The 20822-nt window shown below is 37.7% G+C and overlaps 1 protein-coding gene across 1 annotated transcript in view; it reads left to right on the forward strand.

The window, feature by feature from the left end:
* The window catches only part of si:dkey-32e6.6 (extracellular matrix protein 2), a 95032-nt gene that overhangs the window by 8773 nt on the left and 65437 nt on the right, over positions 1 to 20822 (forward strand). Inside the window, exons 3-7 of the mRNA XM_028813569.2 lie at positions 6437 to 6630; positions 10325 to 10829; positions 11867 to 11982; positions 14115 to 14247; positions 17673 to 17830. Of these exons, the coding sequence (XP_028669402.1) occupies positions 6437 to 6630; positions 10325 to 10829; positions 11867 to 11982; positions 14115 to 14247; positions 17673 to 17830 (1106 nt within the window). The remainder of the gene's footprint in view (positions 1 to 6436; positions 6631 to 10324; positions 10830 to 11866; positions 11983 to 14114; positions 14248 to 17672; positions 17831 to 20822) is intronic.

The raw sequence follows: 20822 nt of genomic DNA on the forward strand, positions 1-20822 counted from the left end.
CTCCATTCTGACAGCTGAAATGCTGAATTAGCACTGCTAGCCCCCAGACAACTCAGGAATGTTGACATTGCTAAGTTTGTTGGGCTTCAGTGAGTTTATGAGGTTCTAAAACACCCATTGTGAATTTGTGTACACACATCTGTGTTTGTTTCTAGTTTGTGCCATATAAGGCTTTAGTATCTCAGTTGTAGTAGTTACCAAATCTTAATTGCTATTACTGAAGCACTGGCTTACACAGCCTTGGATAAACAAATAAAACAATGACTTAATGAATTGAAGTTTTTTTCTGTTTTTGTGTGTATTTTCAAGTTTTTACAATGCACTTTTGAAATATATTACAATTTAAGAAAAAACTTTTGTTAAAGTACAAGGCAAACGTTATGGCTGTAGGACTTTTATTGATGCTATTGTCCCTCTTTCACTCAATGCAAAATTGACTGACTCACTCACTCTCTCCTCAACAAAAAACTTATTTCTTGTTTAATTTATAAACTGAAATTTGGCAGGATTGTACATCTTGAGCAGTATGTTTTCACTAAGAAAGGATGTTTTAATATATCAATATTTATGGCTTAAAAACAACCCCTACAATAGAAAAAAAAGCCCAAAATCTTAACATGCTTTAACAGATTTGATTGAAATCTGAGAATGTAATAGAAATGTTTTTTTCTTATGTTTATTGCAATACCGTAGTGAGTAGGCTATGCTAATGCACTGTATCTTTTCTGGTGTATGCAAATGAAGGCCGCCAGTAAAAGTGATGGACAGGACACACAAAGATCAGCATGGAGCAATAGGAGGGAACAGACATAAGAAAAACAGAAGCTGTCCTAGACAGGAAAAAGAGACAAGATATGTGTCATGGAGAGTGAGCTGTATACTGGGAGGAGCACAGTTCAGCCAAGCTCAAGTAAAATGACACAACATAAAACTTGAGTGCAGGTGCCAAACACTGTGGCTGTGATCATAGTTGTTGCATCACTAGAAGTAAAGAGGGAGGGAGGGAAAGATGACGAGGAAGTGGTATTCTCAGGTCCAAGACAATCCAGGAGTGACAACATCCCTAGCTCAATTTAAATGTTAACACAAGTCAAATAAATGGTCCACCCATGACAAGAACTAAGAGGGGTTGGACACGGTACATGGTTCATGATATTATTTCTTTTCAACTGATCTTTTCTGTGTACTCCTTACTGCACACCTGTTTTGAGCCTCACTGCTTCATAAAAGTTCCTCCCTTGGTTGTCATGTGTATTCTTTCCTGTACACATGAAGCTTTCTGTACAATATTTACAAGGAAAAAGCAACACTAAAATTAAAAACGTTCAGGTCATTGCATAGACTACTCGAATATGCAGCCTGCAAATATCATTACTGTTTGTAAGTTTAAGTAAAACATTATTCCGGGTTAGAACTTTATTGCCTTTATTATAATACTCCACCCCAACCAAATGGTGAACATACAACTGCCAATAAACTCCAAAGTAAATTCTTGAGTGAGTCTTATAGAAATTTCAATTCTGCCTTATTTATATAAGCAGTGAAGCGTGATGAGGCATCATTTCCATGCTGTGCTGTTGAGTGACAAGTACAATATCAAATATTCAATGATAAGTTGCATCATACCGTGAGATCATGCAGTGATGAATATCTCAAATACATTGTTACTGTTATTTCCAATAAGCCCCAGTTTATAATTTGTCGAGAAGTGTTGTCAGAAGAAAGTATGAAGTCGTCAAAGCTACTTCAACATTTAAATGCCAAACACCCAGGCAAAAAAGACAAGCCCGTGGAATTCTCTAACAGAAAGCTAAACTAACTTCACAAGGAACAAGCTGTTTTTACTTTGGCAACCACTACTAATTAAAAAGGATCACTAGCAAGTTAAAGAGTTGCATTTCACATTGTGAAAGCAAGTAAGCCACATGTAATTGCAGAAAATCTGATTTTACCAACAGCTGTTGATATGGAGCAAATAATGTTTGGTGAAAAAGAGTCTGACAAGCTCAAAACAATACCTCTCTCAAGTAATACGATCCAAAGAAGAATAAGCGACATGGCAGAAGATGATATTATCAACAAAGAGCTGGTGGTGGATTTTAGGAGGCCCAGGCCCCTCACAGACCCCGTGATTATCAGAGGTGACTGTGTGCAGAGGGTACAGACCTATAAATACCTGGGAGTGCAGCTGGATGATAAACTGGACTGGACTGCCAATACTAATGCTCTGTGCAAGAGAGGACAGAGCCGACTATAATCCCTTAGAATGCTGGCGTCTTTCAACATCTGCAATAAGATGCTGCAGACGTTCTATCAAATGGTTGTGGCGAGTGCCTTCTTCTACGCGGTGGTGTGCTGGGGAGGCAGCATAAAGAAGAGGGACGCTTCACGCCTGGACAAACTGGCGAAGAAGGCAGGCTCTATTGTAGGCATGAAGCTGGACAGTTTGACATCTGTGGCGGAGCGACGGGCACTGAGCAGGCACCTGTCAATCATGGAGAATCCATTGTATCCACTGAACAGTATAATCTCCAGACAGAAGAGCAGCTTCAGCGACAGACTGCTGTCACTGTCCTGCTCCACTGACAGACTGAGGAGATTGTTCCTCCCCCACACTATGCGACTCTTCAATTCCACCGGGGGTGGTAAACCGTAACATAATACGATGTTATTGACTGTTATATCTGCCTTGCACTCTCTACCTGGCACTTTTTAACTTGCACTGTGTTTTTATCACTCTTTAATTAATATTGTTTTTATCAGTATGCTGCTGCTGGAGTATGCGAATTTCCCCTTGGGGATTAATAAAGTATCTATCTATCTATCTATCTATCTATCTATCTATCTATCTATCTATCTATCTATCTATCTATCTATCTATCTATCTATCTATCTATCTATCTATCTAATCTAATAATAATAATAATAATAACAATAATAATAATAATACAATTTGTTTAAATCTTGATTTCTGGACAAATTCAATTGACAAAAAGACATTTTATTCATTCCAGTGCATTCAAGAATTTATATAGTTTAATATAGTAAACTAGCCAACCCGTGGCATAGCAGTTGAAAGACACAGTTGTCCAAATGGGGTGGGTTTGAGGATACGACTGTGAGTGAATGAAAAGATGGAACTCCGGAGAGAGCAACATACAATTGTCCGTGACTGAAAACTGGTTTTGGCAGATACAGGCATATCTTTTTGAAAGTTTGGCCCTGTGCCTTATTAATCGTCATTGCAAAGGCCAATCTAACAGGAAATTGTCTGTGTGTAAAAGTAAAAGGCAAATTTGAATCTGATGGGGTCAGGGATATCTCGGAAGTGAATGGTGATAGTAGCTGGAAGCATTTGGGACATTGCCACAATTTCTGCCTCGCCACCATAAACTCCGGAAATATTCATGTAGTCAGCGTATTGTTGAGCAGACTGTATGACTATGCTTCCGTGACTAAGAACATCGCTCTGTCGTGAGTACCCCATGCGTACTGCCTGCTAATGCCTCGCGAGCGAGGGTGGACGCAGGAGGAGGGTTAGAGTTGGTGGGCGTGTCTCTTTCGTGCATACCCCATGACATTGGAGGAGGGTTAGAGTTGGCGGGCGGGGCTCTGTTGTGCATATCCCATGGTCTTAGAGTTGGCAGATAGAGGCATGTCTTTTTGAAAGTTTGGCCCTGTGCCTTATTAATTGTCATTGCAAAGGCTAATCTAACAGGAAATTGTCTGCGTGTAAAAGTAAAAGGCAAATTTGAATCTGATGGGGTCAGGAAATTGTCTGCATGTAAAAGTAAAAGACAAATTTGAATCTGATGGGGTCAGGGAAATCCGGGGAATAAGGACAGTTTGTGAGGTAGCAGCTGTGATAGTTTTACACTCCAGTAGATTGCCGTGAATGCTGGTAACAGTCAGGCGGGCAGGCAGGTGGTGCAAGCCAACAAAAACACTATGCTCTTAGTATGGTGTGAATCAGGTTTTTGTAGACAAAGGTTTTCCCTGTTCCTGCAGGACCATCTAAGAAGAAGCATGTTTGTCGCGGATGGGAATCGCTGTGTGCAGCGTGTAAAACAGTTTGCGAGGATGGACGTGGTCGTGCGTATCCCATGACGCGGGAGGAGGGTTAGAGTTGGCGGGCGGGGCTCTGTCATGCGTATCCCATGGTCTTAGAGTTGGTGGGCGGGGCTCTGTGAGTTGGCGGGTGTGGCTCTGTGGTGCGTATCCCATGGTCTCTGTCTTGCGTGCCATGGTCGGCTGCTTAGTGAATTGTTGGCGGGCGTGGCTCTCTGTCTTGCGTGCCATGGTCGGCTGCTTAGTGAATTATATATATAGATTCTAAGCACACACTATGCTGCTTTGATTGAGAGGAAAGACAACTTCTATTTCTCATACTAAAAGTCCCAAAATTTTTTGTACCATACAATTTCAAAATTTGAGATTTTCAGTACTTGTCCAGTATTGGCATACCGTGCAGCATTAGTTACAACTAAAAAGCAGGAATTGATCTATAGCAGGAAAATTTTATTCATGGGCAAGGACATCATAATAATTTGGAATTGTTATAAATAAAATTTTAACTGGGTTAATTATCAGTTTTCCCTTTTGCAATACAGGTAATTAATCAAATAATTCGGCAATAATACCTTACCTTTCTCTGTAGGTGGTCTCCAGCCTTTAGACTTGTATCAAGGTAACTGAGGCACATTCATTTTACAAAACAGAATAATACAATTTATTGATAAATACAAGGATTATAGAAATATTATAACTGCATATATATGCCCTCATATAAGACACAATAGACAGACAAACATATAACATATAGGCTGGCTGTTTATTGGTATTTAGAGTTCTGCTTTATCTTGGCACAGATAAATAATTTATGATACTTTATGGACTATGTCCGATGTTGTGTGGAGTTTTTGCTTTGTTGTTTTTCTCAGTTCAAGTGGAAGATTTTTCATGCGTTGGAGTGCACTGTGCGTTGGAGTGCACTGTGCTGCTGCTTTCTCAGCTTGCGTTCTGCTGTCTTTTGCCACTTCATAGTGAAAGACATTAGACGTTTAGGCCGTAGATTTAGATGCTGAAGTTCCCTTCTTAAAGTACTGGCTTCTCAGCCTCATCAGACTACTGGCACACAGCTTTGATTTGTCAAACTGGGTCTCAGCTTCTGGATAACAAAGGAAAGAGTTTGTTGAATTCGGCGCTCCAAGAGCAGCTCGTAGCTTTTAATTTGAAAAGTTATTTTGGAGAATGTGCACAGAGTGCCCTTGGAGGAGTCCCAGAGTTTTCTAGAATTACCTGGAGTATTCCAGTCATTGTGTTCAATTCATAATTCTCCAATATTCTCTTTGCTTCTCCCCATTCTCTGCCATTTTTGTTTCTTCTCACTTAATTTAAGAGATGGGTTGCATGTTGTTTTAAAGGAAGGTGGAATCTTCTCCTGATTGGATTAAAGTCATTTTCAGCTACAAAATCAGTGTCTTCTAATAGGTGGGTTCTTCTGTCCATCTTAGTTGTCATTCCTTGAATTATAGGTTTTTGTTCTTGCTTGAGTCCATTTCGCACCTTCTGGCTCAAGAGGTCTGCGGAGGTTGCCTCTGGAGAGATGTGAGAGCAACTCCTGATTTACACCTTTGTTGTCAGATGAAGTCCCTGCAGATCCTGGTACAAGCTGGAGTTCAGACACTTAATTTGGAATGCAAGGAAGAAGCTTAGAAGAATAGGCAGGTAGCATGTTCAAGAGTAAGGCACTCTAGTGATGTAATAATATTATACACTAATAAAAGATTTAATAAAAAAGTGTATAATTGTAGACAAAAAGTACTTAGTTACATAGTTGTTCTGATACAGTATATCTGATTATCTGACAATATAACTGGGGCCTGCTGTCTTAAGAAATTCTCTAAGCAAAGCAGAGTAATACAGCTAGTTTATTAATATCACTGTTTTACTTCATAATTTTTATTTTGGCTGTTTAATGATAATGCTGACATGATAGCTCAGTAGTTAGTACTACTGGCATACTGCCACAGAAAACTGGGTTTCAGCCTGGGCACTCTGCATAGAGTTTGCATTTTTCTCCAGGTCTATGTAGGTTTTTCTCTGGATACACCAGCTTGCCTTCCATATCCCAAAACTATTTTTGTTTAATTTTTTATAAACTCTAAATTTGCTTGATGTGCTTCATGAGAGACTGACATACCATCCAGGGATATTTCCTGGCATTTGAAAATCAGGTAGGTATACATGGTCAGCATAAGCATAATGATATAGGCTTCATTGCTGATAGTTTTTTGTTTTTTTTTGCAGATTCAACATATACATTCCAAAATTCAAAAATGAAATATTTTTGGATAGATGTTTATTTTTTTGGAAGCAAAATTATTGATCTGAGAAAAGGTATGACCTTTGTGCTCTCTTTCTTTCTCTTTTCTAGATCATAACCCTGCAGCATCACTGGTGCCAGGAAAGAAACTTGGAAGAAAAATTGCTCAGGCATCTCAGACAAAAACACCAGCTGACAGGATGAAGCAAAAAAGTGAAAAAGTCCAGGCTGCCGCCAGCCCCCAACAGGATGTGCAGCAGAATGGCAAACCAAGAAAGCAAGAAGTGGTCTCACAGAGAAAGGAGGTTAAAAAAAAAAAAATCGAGCTGAAGTTATGAGAGAGAATGAATGGGGGGGCAGGGGGGGGGGGGGCAGGGTTAACAGGAAAATGTATGTATAATATTTCACTTTAGTCCTCCTGGGACAGCAATGAGTAACAATACTGAGTATACATTCACAAATGACGCTGGACCAAGTAAACAAATACACATGAAAAGAAAATGTTGAAATATTCTGCCATCCATCCACTCCACTGTTTTCACAGCTTGGTTCTCCTGAGTCACAATCCCACATGTGGTGGACACTGTTAATTTAAATGCATAGTAAGTGACATAAATATTTAGGGCAAATACGATTGCAATACTCAGATTGGCGGTTAAATGTAACTCAATAAGACTCCAAAACCATTTTCATTTTAATGATCCATAAAGAGGAAAGCTTATTACATTTTTTCAGTTCTTTCGTCACAGAATCTCTCAAGTCAAAAGTAAAACAAATTCTATTTAGATGCAGTATTGGCTGATAGAAGGGAAATGTAAAAAAAATAATAATAATTGGTCGTTTCCTTATAATGTTATTTATAATGTGTAAATAATGTTAATAGGTACTGTTTATACTTAATAGACTTGAATTGTCTATAAGGCTTAAAAAATAGAAATTTAAAATAAGTTAATGTTATTTTCATAAATAATATAATAATTAGTAAAGAGAAGGAATTTTTTTCACTCTACAGATACAGCCAAGCTTGTATTGTATTGTACCTTACTGTGCGCAATCATACTCTTTCAGAAATTGACTGCACTAGCTTGAAAATCCACCAGGTGGGGCAGTGAAAGGTTTAAATTGCATTTCACCAGTAAAGAGCCTGTTCAGATTCAGGTCAAGTCTCAGCAACCGTCTTCTCTTAAACTATAGAAGTTAAGTTGAACACCATTTAAACTTTTATTGGCTTTAAACTGTTATTATTTCAGGTTTAAATCCTCACAGAGAAGGTACAAGCATTAATAATAATACATTTTTTAATTGTGCTTTTCAAGCAATTCAAGGGTGTATTACAAGATAAAACCATAAAATGGTATCAACTCTGTAGATAAATATTCAGTGAAAATGTATACCCTAAATTCCCATTCATAAACATTCTGTGCATCATTTTGCAACTCCTATAAAGGGATTGTTGTTGTTGTTGGATTATTGTTTATGTTGTTATATATCATTTTGCACCCCGATGACAAATCCATTCCAACGTTCATTACAAACATGTTCATTACAATCTGTTGCCAATAAACCAGTGAAATATTAAATCATTATAGATATTCATTTCTTTAGGTTGCCAGTTCTATATTAAACTTCCTATTGAGAGGTTTCTAAAAAATAGGTATTTTTCCACTGTGATACACAAAACAAAACTTCAAAGTAGCATCAGATTGAAATTACTAGTTATTAGTAATATAGCGCTCACATCATTCACAATTTTATTTTTAATAATGCTTATTTACTATTCTGATTTAAAAATACCTGCATGTTAAGTGAAATGCTGGGGTCGACCCCCAATCTCGGCAACACAAATTAACTAACTGATCCACTAAGCTATTTAGCCACTGTAGGAGCTGAAGGTGTCAAACTCATGGTGATGTTTTCAAAGATAATAGATTCAAGTAATACTTTCAGTAGCAACTGTCTTTACATGTATACATTATTGAAATCATAGAGTTGCACCAGTTGGGTTTTTCCTGGCTGATTACGCTTGCTGTTTTGTGTTTTTTTTTTTTTTTTGTAATGTGTCCAGAGACTGAGAGAGTTTAATTCAGTTTATAATAATTCGATAGTTATTTTGATAGTTTATCAAGCAGTTATTAAAACACATTTTGGCAGCTTTGGGCACTCTTTAATTAGCAGCTGAACTCAAAAGTGCAAGGTTATTATTTTCAGAAAGTTACTGTAAGTTGCAGAGGATACATTTTTCATTTTCGTTGCTCGCTTCATCTAGCAATCTATTTTATAATTATGCCTTCGTGCAATACTGTTCACCAGCAAATTAAGTTAAACTACTTAAATAAGACATGTCTGTTAGAATTAACTTCAGGAAGCTGTCCTAAACCAAAAAGAGAGGTTTTCCAACTTTACATTGAGAAGAGGCAGCTTCCAAATTTGCTCCATAAAATCAGACCAGCATTATTGTCAATGATTCCCAGCTGTGTGTGGTGCACACATTTTTGTTGTGTCAGGATTGCTTGTTATCATTTTGACTGAGCATTTTGATTGCTTCACAGTGTCTGGTTTCTTTTTTCTTCTTTTTAACTTAGTGGAATGTGGACTTTCATGCCATATTTTCAGCCCATAGATGTGAAGGAATGTCCTACTTTTATCATATACAGAGACAACACTTTCTCTTTTTATGTGCAGGTTCACTAGCACTAGAACAGGCCTAAGAAAGTAGCACTGCAGACATTGTTTAATTTGTTTTAGTGAAAGATGTAACTACCTTAACGAGCATTGCTTATATGAGTGTCTTACACTTTTTCACACAAATCATAAAATCAGTAAGTAAAATGCTGGTTTGCCAATTGCATGTTTTGAGCAAAAAAACGTTCATTACAATCTGTTGCCAATAAACCAGTGAAATATTAAATCATTATAGATATTCATTTCTTTAGGTTGCCAGTTCTATATTAAACTTCCTATTGAGAGGTTTCTAAAAAATAGGTATTTTTCCACTGTGATATCAAATGTAAGTGTTCAGAGAAATTAAAGTGTATAAACTCAATAAAATCAGAACATACTTCACACTTCAAAATGTTTTCCAAATTAGCAAGTGACCTACAATAGTAGCTGTAAAATTTGTTATTAAATGTGTGCAATGCAAGAATAAATGAAGCAATTTATCATAAACACATGATGCATCATGAGCATCACCTTTTGGTCATTTTTGCTAGCCAAGCTCCTACCACAGTAGTTCTCTTGTGAAATACCACAAGCAGAGGTTGATTCACACCTTTTTCTTGGCTGGCACTCTCTATGTCCTTTAAATAATATAATTCTGAAAAATACAGATTCAAATTAGGTAGAAAGGACACTTGAGTATTAAAAAAGTGATCAGGCATCCATTATGAGACAAATTCTAAAACAAAGAGGTTCTGAGGCCTTTTTATAAAAGAAAAAAATGTTTTTCCCTTTTGAATGTCTAGAATTGGGGTGAAATTAAATCGTCACAAGGGCATATCTGTATGTTATCCTTGACCATGCCCAAATTATTAAAATATACTCTTTGTTTGACTTTTTACACTAAATAAATACATTTAAGTGGTAGTTTGGAGGAATTATCCCAGTCCTCTTCTGGAACACCATAACCTCCAGCTCAACGGACAGCTAGACATCCTCACTGTCTGCTTGTATACCTGCCCATTAACATTCTGAGGAAGCAACACAGAACCTATTGCATCCTTTATTAAGCCCATGCTACTCTTATTGCAAGTCTTTTGATTAGATTATGTTAGAGTTCCCCTTGGGATTAATAAAAGTTTATCTAATCTAACGTAATTAACAAAAAAATTGATTATACCTGGTCCATCTCCCGTTGTTGTTCCCTTCCTGTCGCAGCTATGCCTTGCACAGCTTTGTCACCATGGTACTCTGTAAAAATAGTAAGAATAATTAAGACCATGTACATAATGAAGTCACTCCCAATTCCAGTGTCTAAAGCTGTCTTGTTTCTAAAAACAGAAAGCCCCCCTTATGTCCGAGAGGCAAAAAGAGAGAAAAATGAAGAAACAGGATGTTAAATCTGGAAAACAGGAAGTGGGTGGCAGTACCATGAAACAGGAAAGAAAGAAAGGAAATATGAGAAAGGAAGAGAAAGCAGCTAAGACTTTTGAGGAGAAGGAAAAGGTGAAATTTCTTACAAAGGGTACCCAGCAGACTAGTCTCAAGTGGTTGGATGGACCCAAGCTGAATGCACCAAGCCACCCAAGGCTAAATGATCTAAATGATTTTGATGATGCAGACAGCAATGAAAACAATCATGAAGATATCTATGATGATCTAGGAGACTTTTTCTTTGGAAGGACACTTCCTGATCAGCCACGCCCATCACGCACAAGACATGCCATCATGGAGTCACTTCCAGTTGGCTGTATCCTTTCTGAATCTACTATTGGCTGCGGTGGTACCAAGATGACCCATGTCCCTATCCTGAATGATCCTGGTATCAAGACACTTTACTTAGCAGGTTAGAAGACATTTTGTATTATGTGTGCTACTAAATGAATGTTAACACATCAAATGGATGTTTGCTCACTGTAGGTTACATTGTATATAATCCATATAATACTGCATTTAAAAGATGAATGCTACTGTTGTGTCAGCTGTCATTGATGGGCGTGAGGCTTCAGTTAAAATGCATAAAATGTGCCCATCGCATTTTTTTCATATTCAGTTAAGTTAGTTCAGGGTGACAGGCAGCTGAACACCCTTCCTGTCCACAACAACTTGTGGATCATGGAACTTCTAGCTGATGGATCCAACATTCTGGGTTTGAATTCAGTGCCTGGATGCTGTCTGTATGGAATCCATACATTTGCCCATTGTCAACAGTTTCATCCAGTGTCACCAAAGATGTAATGTTAATTGTTAGTTGTTCCATGGTTGGCTCCCACCTTGCTCCTGATGCTACCAAGATATGCACTGGCACCCTGAACTGGATTAAGTGGAATTGAGAATGTGATTTTATGGTAATTTTTACATTTTTATACATTAGTTTTAACCTTGCTTTTGCACAACTGCATTAATATGTTTTGAAATGTTTTGTTTTATAAATTAAAAAAAAAAAACTAGTGCTAAATTTTACCTTGTGCCAAATCAAGTACCATCTCCCTGTCTTTCTTTCACTCCACAATGAAGTCAAACAAACTCCAAATGAGTGATATTTTTAAAATGTCTTAAACAGAAATACCGTATTGACACTAGTATTAGAACAAAATGTTATTTTATTTCTTTATCCGCCCTTCTAAAATGTTTACCTACTTTTAGCATTTGGATAGATAGATAGATAGATAGATAGATAGATAGATAGATAGATAGATAGATAGATAGATAGATAGATAGATAGATAGATAGATAGATAGATAGATAGATAGATAGATAGATACTTTATTAATCCCAATGGGAAATTCACATTTGTAGCCACAGGGGAAATTTGTTATCTTTACTTTTGTCAAAAAGGCAATTACCGTAATTATTATTGTGTATTTTAAATGTTCTCTCTAGAAAATGAAATATCCAAGATTCCTGCTGGGGCTTTCTCAGGACTTACAGGTCTGGAGTGGCTTGATTTGAGCAAGAACCGCCTCAATGACTCATCATTTTCAAGTGAACTCTTCCAGGTAAGGGCCAGATTACATTTGTTCAATTATATATCGAGCACATCTGTCTCGCCTAAAACTGTCTAAAATTTTTCCAGGGCAAGATCCAACCTGCAAATGCTGCAATCAAGTCCCAGCCTCACTGGGTCACATGTTTTGGGCCTGCGCCAAATTAACATAATTTTGGACCAAAATGTTTAAGTGCCTTTCAGACAGCCTTGGTGTCACAATCCCTCCTAATCCATTAACAGCTGTGTTTGGTGTTCTTCCAGATGGGTTTAAAATGGAGAAGGGCAAACAAACTGTGATTGCATTCACTACACTTTTGGCACGCAGGCTTATTTTGCTAAACTGTAAGAATCCTAACTCTCCTCTTTTAAGTCAGTGGGTAACCGATGTTTTATACTAATTGAAATTGGAAAAAATCAAATATTCAATTAGAGGATCTGTACAGAATTTTTTTAAAACCTGTTAGGATATAATCAATAAAATGTTAGAATAAACTCTTAAAGCACCAAGGAAGCAATTATCTCCGCATTTCTTTTTCTTCTCCATTCATCTGTACCGGCCTATTAAACTCATCAATTTAGGTATGTTTACAAGCCTTAAGTTTTACCCCACTGGCCATGCTCTCTCTCTCAGGGGTGGGGGGGTCGACTTGTTTTTCAATCCTATTTTTTGTAAAAATTGATCTGTTTGTATGAATGATTACAACACAATGAATCAAATTATAAAAAATAAAAAAAAAGATTACATTTGTTCAGGAATTATAATATACATACTGGACTTGTATAGAATAGCATTCCTAGTTTCTCAGACATTTTGCAAATGGCATCCCTTAGACACTCCTTCCAGTTGCCTCACCCTATTTTTTGACATTTGGCCTAACAAGGAATAGCGATTTCTTATTCTGCTCTTAGCGACATGGACATGGACATGGATTACCTCTTACTAGGGCAACACAGTCTTGCAATGGTGCCTGAGCATACATCCCTAAACTTAACCAACAGTGTGTTATTTTTCAGGATATGGCAGAATTACACTCCAGAGCCTTAGTGTTTCCTTTCTGGACATCATTTTTCCCATCTAGCTTCAGGATATATAGTTAAGGTCTTTCTTTTTGTATAGCCCAACAAATCGCAGTGCACCCTCTGTTAATGGGTATATGTACAAGGGATTATAGCTCTCTTCATCAAATGTCTTATATCACCCTAATTCTGCAAATTCTTAAAACTTTTTCATACTCCTCATTATGAACTTCTGTCTCTGATTATCACATTTTCCTAGGCCAAATATTGGAGGACTGCATTTTTCTGTTTGAGACACTTAATATCACCTCTGCTCTGTTTTTCAGCCAATTGTGTAAGGAATACAAGGACTAGATCTTCTAATCATATTATCCATTTGAACAGCAACATCTTTCTATATATAAAATCCGTCTGTATGTCTGCCCACTTTTCACGAGAGAACTACTTAACATATTTAGATAGGGGTTTTTTTTCTGTAATTTGCTTGAACATTCCGGTTGATTTTGCAACTCGTCTCATTGCGCCAAGTATCATAGTACCAATTTATTTGCATGAATCCAAGGGAGACGCAGCGGGCCAAGGGGAAGGAGGCAGGGCCCTCCTCACTCACGCTGCAGCCTTGGGGCGTGTACCTTACCTCCGCTTAGCTAGCAAATGAGAGAACTACCTGACAGATTTAGATTGGGTTTTTTTTCTATAATATGCTTGAACATTCCAGTTGATTTTGCAACTTCTTTCATCACACTAAGAATCATAGTTCGCTTGCAGGAACGATATATTCATGTGGGCTGAGGGGAAGGGGAAGCGTGACGTCAGTAATGGGGAGCCGGGCAGAGCCCTCCTCACTGTCCTGTTTCACTACTATGCTGGCGGAGCCATGGGGGACAGCTAGTCTTGCATAATCTTTAACTGTCCAATTACCAAATGGGCTTGATAATTATGTATCAGAAGATAGCAGTAGTTTTAACCTACTATTCACTGATTACATTATTAATTCTAACTATGCACATGTCTAAATCAGCAAAGAGACTATACTATTGCTCTCAGTTAACAAATCTGATAATTGTCTGTCTATATGTTTTGTTTATGTATTTATTGTAATAAATTTTATCCATGTTCTTTCAGAACCTAACAAAGCTGAAGAGGCTGAACTTGGATGGGAACTTCCTAACCAAGATTCCACTCCTTCCTCCATCATTAGAAGAGCTGAAAATGAATGACAACAAATTGAAAGGCTTAGATCAGCAATCTTTTAAAGGTGACATTCTTTAAGACATTGAATATTGCTTTTGTATTTGTCAGTTCAGTGAGAGTGAAAGCAAATATAATCTTGTTTCAAACAATTGCGCCTAGAGCATCACTATGTGAACCAGCCCAGGGATTTGGTGTGATTCATTTGTTCACACTTGCAAGGAGAGGCCATTCATTTCCAGAGTTAATAACATTCACATAATTCACTCCTAGGTAGGTGAAGGGGGTCAATCAGCAGATTTATAACTCTTTATATAAGTTTTATTGGCGTAAGTTTTCATTAAGAATAAACAAATATTCTAAGCATACCAATTAGGATACCAATCAATTATTAGGATAACTAAATTCAGTAAATTGATGGATAGACTAAAGTAATATTTTTATAAAGTAGTAAAATGACTCCCAAACACTGCACCCTTATTTCCCCTCAATATTTACATGAAGCTGTAGCGCAGTGACTACTCCAAAATGTTTTGGTTAAAGAACATATTAGGAGCAGGTGTGCAGTGGTTCATATGTTCTACTTTTCTTTTTGTATCTGAATTTGAGATAATAGTTCATACTGTCTCCCATATTGGAAAGATAAAAAAGATCAACTGCTTGTGAAAGTATTTGTTTGTATACTTAAAAATGAAAGTATCAAAGAAGCAAAAACTAAGAAACAATGCATAAAAAAGAGAATTTGTACTGTTTTTGCCTTCTAAACATCCAGATATTAGGCCAGTACACAGTAAATAAGCAAAATGTAGCTATTCTAGTTTGGAAGACAGCTAAATGGTCTCTTACACTCTTTGATATCTGGCTTGGTAAGTTTCACTTTTCCCAGTTCTTGCCATTTCTGGATTTTCTAATGGCATTGTGCATGACTACCTCAGCTCTAAATTTCCCTAAATATTTTTCAAATTACCCTGGTGAAACTTGTTTGTAAAATGTCTAACTGGAAAAAAAGTGGTAAAGAACTGCTAAATCCTTTTTATCAATATTGTCTGTACATGTGAATATACTATAACAAGATAGTTGTCCATACTGTGGAGGCTATGCATTAGAATTAGGGTAAAACAGTGAATGTATTATTAAGTCATTTCTTACATGAGACCCTGAAATGCAGGTGCTCTCAGTTGTGGTCATCTGCTCAAATCGAGCCCTATATAACTTGTCCCTGGATCCAGCCAGAGCCAAAACTGCAACGACAACTTTAATAACAGATTCATCAGGAGCACAAGGAGTCACATCACCTTTGGACATCCTTATTGAAACTAATAATGATGGAAATCCCACATAAACCAAGCATTCAAACATATGCACTTTGGAACGGGCAGCTTAGGAAGCTTGACCCTGAAGGGAGGCACATGCAACATTGGGATAGAAGCAAATGACACAGAAATAGGTAATACTCACAGGTACTTCTGGACAAGAGGCAGGGGGCACTAGGGCAGGTTTCTCTCGACAATGGGCATAACACACTTGAACAAAATCTCTGGAGCAGGAACCGTAGGAAAGAAAGTAGTGATAGCTGAAAACCTTCCACCAAAAACTAGTAATTAAAACAAATGACCTCTTTTGACCATACTTGCAAATCTCAAAATTAATTTAAAGTTTACTTTTCTCTGAAAACCTGAAACATTTCTGTCTTCATACAAAATCTCTTCTTATAAATAAAAAAAATTCTTAGCCTCTGCCTCTTCTTTAAAAGCATTCAGCCAGAGTTCTGCTGCCAGGCTAAAAACATAAGTCTCTCTAATGTAGATAACAAGTTTCAAGGAAGATGAGCAGAACAATGCATCATCTGAATTTATCCTGCAGCAAGAACAAAGTAGTTTTGCCAGTTGAAATGAGTAGGTACATACCAGGAAACAATGGTAGAGTAGGGTTTGCAGCAAATTAAAGTCAAAATGCTATTTTCTACCTTGTTATCCAAAAACTAGTTTCTAAAATCAAGCACAGGTCAAAACACAACACAGAGAGTAATTGAACAAATTCAAGAAACATCAAGATTTGGAAAAACCAAAAATGTTTAATCAAAATAAAAAATATATATTTTTAGAATAACTGTTTGGTACAATGATAAATCATTTATCAAAGCCTGTGCCCCATTGTTATTTTTCTTTGTCCCTCTCATCCTGTTGTTGCTTCATTATTAATCATAACAGGCAACATAATGTAGCATTAATTTAATTTTGAGTATGGTCCGAGCCCAAAGCTGCCAGCACCATGAATGTCTCAATAAACTATTTGTCAAATATGCAAATGACCTTGTGACTTTGATAGAAGACTAACTTCCCATCTTTATGAATCCCAGTGTATTTTAGCTTAGGCTGTCACATGTTCATGATAGTGAAAGGGTGACCATGAAAATGATTGCAAGAAAGCTGTCATTCCCGTTGAGATGGATCTGGAAAACCCAGAGAAGACTATTTGATCTTGCAAAAGTCCATAATTTTGCCTTTTTTTCCATACTTTTTACTATCCAGAAGGATTTTGCGCTCTTCATGGATTGCCATGAGACAGTTATTTGCTTACATGACTGTTCTATAAAGAAATGCACCTTGAGTTCTTTTTATTGAATAATGTTCATTGTTTAATGCCTCTGAATTGGTGTCAGTCTTAAGCAGCTTTGGCTGCCATCTGATATCAAATCAACTTTAACAACTCACTCTCCTGATAACCACCAAATCAGCATATGACGAGGTGCAGTAACAATGCATACCATAAGAACATAGAGTGTAATGATAAGTGGTTCACATCACTGTCTCTGGCCAGTTGTGTCCTCACATCTATTAGAGCATATGTGAGACTTTCTGAGATGCCACAATGTGCCCCTTACCTTCTGTGGACCATTGCTATCCTTAAAAAGACAGACTCTCTCCTACTTCCAGCAACATAATACATTCTTGTTACTCATATACCCCCTAATCTTAATAAATGTGCCTAGGTTCTTCTGAAAATACTTGAAGAAATCAAGTCAGAATTTACCCTTTGAATAAAGTGTATGTATGACAGAAGTAGACACAAGTTAGTGACAAAAGTTATAGATCTGTTCAATTAACGAACTGCAAAAGCATAAAGTAATGAAACACAATACAGGCTGAAAGCTCAGCACCAAAGTGGGTTGGTGTGTGTGTGTGTGTGTCTGTGTACATGGATATGCTGTGGTGTCCTGTCCACTGCCCTCTGAAATGCAATTGTGATGTGACTGTTGTAGAAAGATGGCTAAGAAAATAGATGCAATGATAAACAAAAGGGTAATACAGTTGTTTATGTAAGCTTCCACATCAATTTATTCAGGTTTAAACTACTTTAGAGAGTGAATGGTTTACAAGTATTTTTAATTTTATTTAAAAAAAAATAGAACTGTCATCCGAAACCATTAAAATGTGAATGAGCTCCACTTTGCTTTATTTTGTTTACAAGTACTGTACTTTTCAATTGTAGGCCTTTCAAAACTTCTGACATTGGAATTGGAAGGAAATGGTCTGCACGATGGCAATGTGATCCCTCTGGCTTTTAAGCCTCTCATCAGACTCATCTATCTAAGGCTGGATGAGAACCGTTTCAGAGCTTTGCCATCAGGTCTGCCAAGCTCACTTCAGGTAAATGTATATATTCTTTGAGGTTTAGTTTTCCGATGTTCCCTTCCCAGAAGAAAACAGCATAAAGGGATCTTGTAGAATTGAAATTACAGCTTGATTCAATGCTAATCACATTTTTTGCTTTGATTAGTATTCATAATTGTGAATTGTTTAATTAGTAATATCCCATTGCACCTTAGTAAATGATTAAACTAGAAATGGTACAAATTTTTAAATGATAAAACTTTCCAGAAGGATATGTAAGCCATTCAGAAGTAAGTATGTTGATTGAACATGTTTGTGTTAGAGTGATTTGATATTAGTAGATGACATCCTAAAGTGGCCTAAAACTCACACCAATCCAGAGGCATTAAGCAATGGATAGCATTCAGTAAAGAAAAGTCACTATGCATGTCATTATAGGAAATTTAACTTAGCAAATCATTGTCACATGGTTTACAGTGATACCTGGAAATCCATGGAGAGTGCCATGTCCTCCTGGATTGTACAAAGAATAGGAAAAGGCAAAATTATAAATTCTGAATGATCAACTAGTCCTTTTGTGATGATGTTGTGCTGGTTTTTCCAGATTCTTTCCAGCAGGTATGACAGCTTTCTTGCAACCATTGTCATGATCACCCTCCCACAATCTTGCCCATGTGACCAGTTAGGCCACAACACATTGCACTTCGCAAAGGTGGAAAATTAGCCCTTTGCTAAAATGACAAGCTCATTTGCATATTTGACAAATAAATTATTGAGGTGTTCATGGTGTTGGCAGTGTTGGGCTTGAGCTACACTCATGGCGTCCACATTGTTTATGTAGCTCTCATATTGCCTGGCATGATTAAATGCAGCAGCCACATGATGAGAGGGGCAGGGGAAATAAATATAGAGCACTGGCATTATTGTGTCAGTTGTAATCCCGGGCCACCTTAAATTCCTTCGCACCTCTCCATTAGTGTCTTTTGTTTTGTAAATGTGTCAATCATCACAAGCAGCAAGCAGTCTGCTATCTCATCTCCCCACTGCCACAGCTCAAGTCGCAAAGAAGATTTTCAGAGCTCAAGTGTGTATATCTGGGTGTGAGGTGCCTGGAATTGTATAGGGTAAATAATATATCGAACAGTGTCAGATCAGCTGTAAATGTATGGTATAGTACACCCCCAAAATTCGCGAGGTTTACGTTCCTAGAGCACCCACGAATTGTGAAAACCGTGAATTTTGGATGTGGTAAAAAAAAATGCCTATTTTGATAGTTTAAACCCTAAATATGCTCCCAAAACACTTTAATTTAATTTCAAACTCAGCTTAATACATTACCTAAAAAAAAGAATGTAAAGGTAAACCTGTATACTGTACTGCTATATCTCCCGCAGTGCTGGAATGTAAAATACTGATGTTACCACTATATGTACTGTAATTCATGCAAGCGCATTTTCATTGCCAGAAGCCTTAGAAGGTGCAGGGCGTTTCAGTGGCATCTTGGGGCTTTAACCCTTAAACTGCCACATACTTGGGGGTTAATGAATCCCTGCACTTTAAGTAAACGTCACAATTCACAAAGAAAAAGTGAAATTTTAATAGAACACATTTTTTTTCATGCAAAGTGCATCACAATTACTGCAACACAGATCATTTTACACACTGCCAATGAACTGTAAAAACTATTTAAAAAAACTACTGGAACAATATGTACAAGATGCAACTGACGCCATGGATGAAATTAAGTAAATCACCGAGCCAACTGCGCTTGAACTGGCAGCACACAAGCACACAGAGGTAAACGCTGACTCTGTTTCAATTCCAGAGACAGTGAGGCTGCAGTGTGTCACGCTTGGGTCACAGAATTGCACAGAAACACAGGAGAATGTAGAGACAGGAACTTTATTCAAACACTTCAAACAAACGTGTCTCTTTCAGAAGTAAAACGAGTTCAGTATGAAGTTTGTTCTCAAATAGACAAACATCATAGGGGAGCACAACGGGAGCGGGACCCCCAACAAGAGAAGAGGATGTCTGGGGGAGGAGAGAGAAACAAAGCAATCAGCCAAAGGGAACAGGTGCTGTTCAGGCTTTTAAGTATGCGTAGTGTCGCGCGAGAAGCATATCACGTGACAGAGCAGCCGCAAGTAAGGGAGCAATGTGAAAGTAGTTAGTAGTATCAGCGTTTTTTAAGAGGGTTTTTTTGAGGAGCGTCCATGTCTTCTAGGGGTATGTTCAGCCCCCCAGCTCACAAGGGGCTGGCAATGGTCATGAGCTGGCTGCTCAACGAATGTACGGCACTGACTGATCAGCTCCTGAGTGCTCACAAATGGCACAGGGAAATGACTGTAGCTGATTGTGGCAGTTTAAGGGTTAAGAGCAACAAAACGGAAAACACAAGAACACTCAGCTGGAGATGCATCACAGTCAATCAGCAGCAGGGACAAATGAATAACGCTGCAGCGGTCCGGTGCCTCTAAGATTCACACCGTTGAGAAGATGGCAGTTTATTTATTTTTATGGTGGAGATTCCAGGGACATACCCAGCCTTGGCCTGACCTGTACATTCTCACAAACAGAGACAAAAGCAAAGCAATCCGGTACTCAAACAGCAAATAAAGAATGTAATGAAAACAAATGAAAACAACGATACCACCCTGTTCCCCTTACAGCGATTACACATTAAATACAACAAAGCACCAACAAAACACACACAGTAAACCATGAAAAACGGCAACAGATGAAATTTGATGATGAAAATAGATAGTCCAGAGATCTGCACGTTGAATGGGAATGTAAAGATAGTCCTACCGCTAGTTCTTGAAATGGTGAAGATGATGGGTTCAGGATCGCTTCTTTCTTTGCAGGATGGCCATGAATCCACTTACAGTCCTCATGTACACAGGCAGATGGCAGACAATGCAGACGGCAAACACGAAACGATCCAGGACAAAACGAATAAGTACAGGTAACCCAACAGAAGGCAGGCAGAGAGACAGGAACTTGAAACACAAATTACAAAAACTTT

The sequence above is a fragment of the Erpetoichthys calabaricus genome, chromosome 11 (genome assembly GCF_900747795.2).
Source record: "Erpetoichthys calabaricus chromosome 11, fErpCal1.3, whole genome shotgun sequence".
Lineage (NCBI taxonomy): Eukaryota > Metazoa > Chordata > Cladistia > Polypteriformes > Polypteridae > Erpetoichthys > Erpetoichthys calabaricus.